Here is a 1,806-nt window from a genome sequence, read left to right on the forward strand (position 1 = left end):
GATGGCTGGATGGCATCACTGACTCGATGGACTTGAGTCTGGGTGAACTCTGGGAGTTGGTGATGGACAGGGAGGCCTGGCGTGCTGCGATTCATGGGGTTGCAAAGAGTCAGACACGACTGAGTGACTGTACTGAACTGAACTGAATGAAGATAGAATCAGTATTTATTATAATTCATTACATAAACTTTAAAATAATTTTTTCAAAATGAGTTTGTGGAACAAAATATCAATTATTTTCTCCATCAAAGGCTGCTTTCATTTTCAGTAAAACCATTGCACAAAAGTGCTTCTTACTCTTTATACTAATCAGTGTTAAGGTGGGCTGAGTATAAAATGCAGAGTATCTGATTATAGTTAGGGGGACTATGGATCTTTGTTTGCCTGGAACAATTCCAGTTTATACATACTATTCTGACATTATGTTGCTCCTTTACTTTAAAAAATACCTTAGTTTGGATGGTCACTCTAGTTACACGCCAGTTCAAACCAAGTGTGTGTCTTTATGTAGGTTAGTTAACTTTTACTGGGCTCAGTTCACCATTTGTAAATGAGGAGTTTGACCTAGGTGATACATCAGGTCTGCTCACCTTTACTGTTTTGACGTGTGAATAAAGCGTAGGTCTCAAGAGGGACATTGCGTATATTAGTTTTCTCGTTTTCAGGATAACAAATTGCTTCAACAAAAATTCACAGAAAGGCTCCCTTAAAACAATTACTTAGTATAAAACAAAAATCCAAATTCTGCTCTCTGATCAGACAGTGGCAGGCTGATATTCGCTAAGCTCTGTGTGACTCATTCCTCTTGTAAAGGCTTGTCAAGAATGGCAAAACCATGTCAACAGTCAACCATTTTCCTACACAGGTCTTAAAGTTACACAAATAAAGTTAAATAAACTTTACCTCTTCTGTGGATAAAATCTGAGGACGGAGACAGAGAGCTGGGGAAAAGCAGGAAGAAACAATACAAACCAACGGCAAGGCAGGGAAAGGAGTATCTGCACACTAGCAACGGTGGAGTGAGGCGCGTGACGCTGCGGGAGGGGCAGGTGCCTGCTGGCAGTTCATCCACTACAGCCAGATGCCCAGGATTTTGAGATCCTCGAAAGGGATACAAGGGAACCATAAACTGTTTCAGTATTTTGAAAATGCAAATGAAAGGTTTTCATCAACTTCACAGCTGTATAAGCTTATCCAGAAGATCAGACTCCTGAGGTTTCAGTCAGCCTTTTGTGAGCCCATCATGAAGGGAGCAGGATACGATACATAAGCAGACAGGAGAAAGCCCAGTTGAGACAATTCTGTAACAAAGAAGTGCTGACCTCACTCTATTCATTTTGGATGAGACATTTTTACTATAGAAGTCAGAGTCACATGCAGTCCAGGTGTTATATACACCCCAAGACTAGTTCTTTAGCTTGGGAATTTAGGAGGAAGATTATAGGCTTTGTTGAGAAGAGCTGAAGGCGCTATGCAGTGAGAAGGATGCACACTGCCTGGTTACGGGGTTTACGCCGGATACATCAGGTGGGCCCTGCTGTCAGGGGCGGCTCTGTCTTCCCCGTGCTCTGCTCTGCTCTTTCAGGGCAGCTGGAGACATTACACCCGTTTGTTCCTTCCAGACGCAGAAACCCCCCTGTGTGTCGTGGCCACTGCCCTGTGTGTCTCTGCGGCACACTCGCTCCTGTCCAGGGGCTTTACTAATAATTACACAGAGTTCTTGAATTTCACTAAGGCATTTTCTCAAATTACAGTCACTATATGCAATTTTTTTCCTACTAACTTCCATTTGATTTGCTCTGAACT

At 42.6% G+C, this 1,806-nt stretch overlaps 1 protein-coding gene across 1 annotated transcript in view; it reads right to left on the reverse strand.

The window, feature by feature from the left end:
- FAM110C (family with sequence similarity 110, member C) overlaps nucleotides 1-638 on the reverse strand; it is a 24,119-nt gene extending 23,481 nt beyond the window's left edge. Inside the window, exon 1 of the mRNA XM_010848435.1 lies at nucleotides 591-638. Within this exon, the coding sequence (XP_010846737.1) occupies nucleotides 591-638 (48 nt within the window). The remainder of the gene's footprint in view (nucleotides 1-590) is intronic.
- Between the last annotated feature and the right edge of the window lie 1,168 nt (nucleotides 639-1,806).

This window comes from Bison bison, unplaced genomic scaffold (assembly GCF_000754665.1).
Source record: "Bison bison bison isolate TAMUID 2011002044 unplaced genomic scaffold, Bison_UMD1.0 scf7180017864266, whole genome shotgun sequence".
NCBI classification, from domain to species: Eukaryota; Metazoa; Chordata; class Mammalia; order Artiodactyla; family Bovidae; genus Bison; species Bison bison.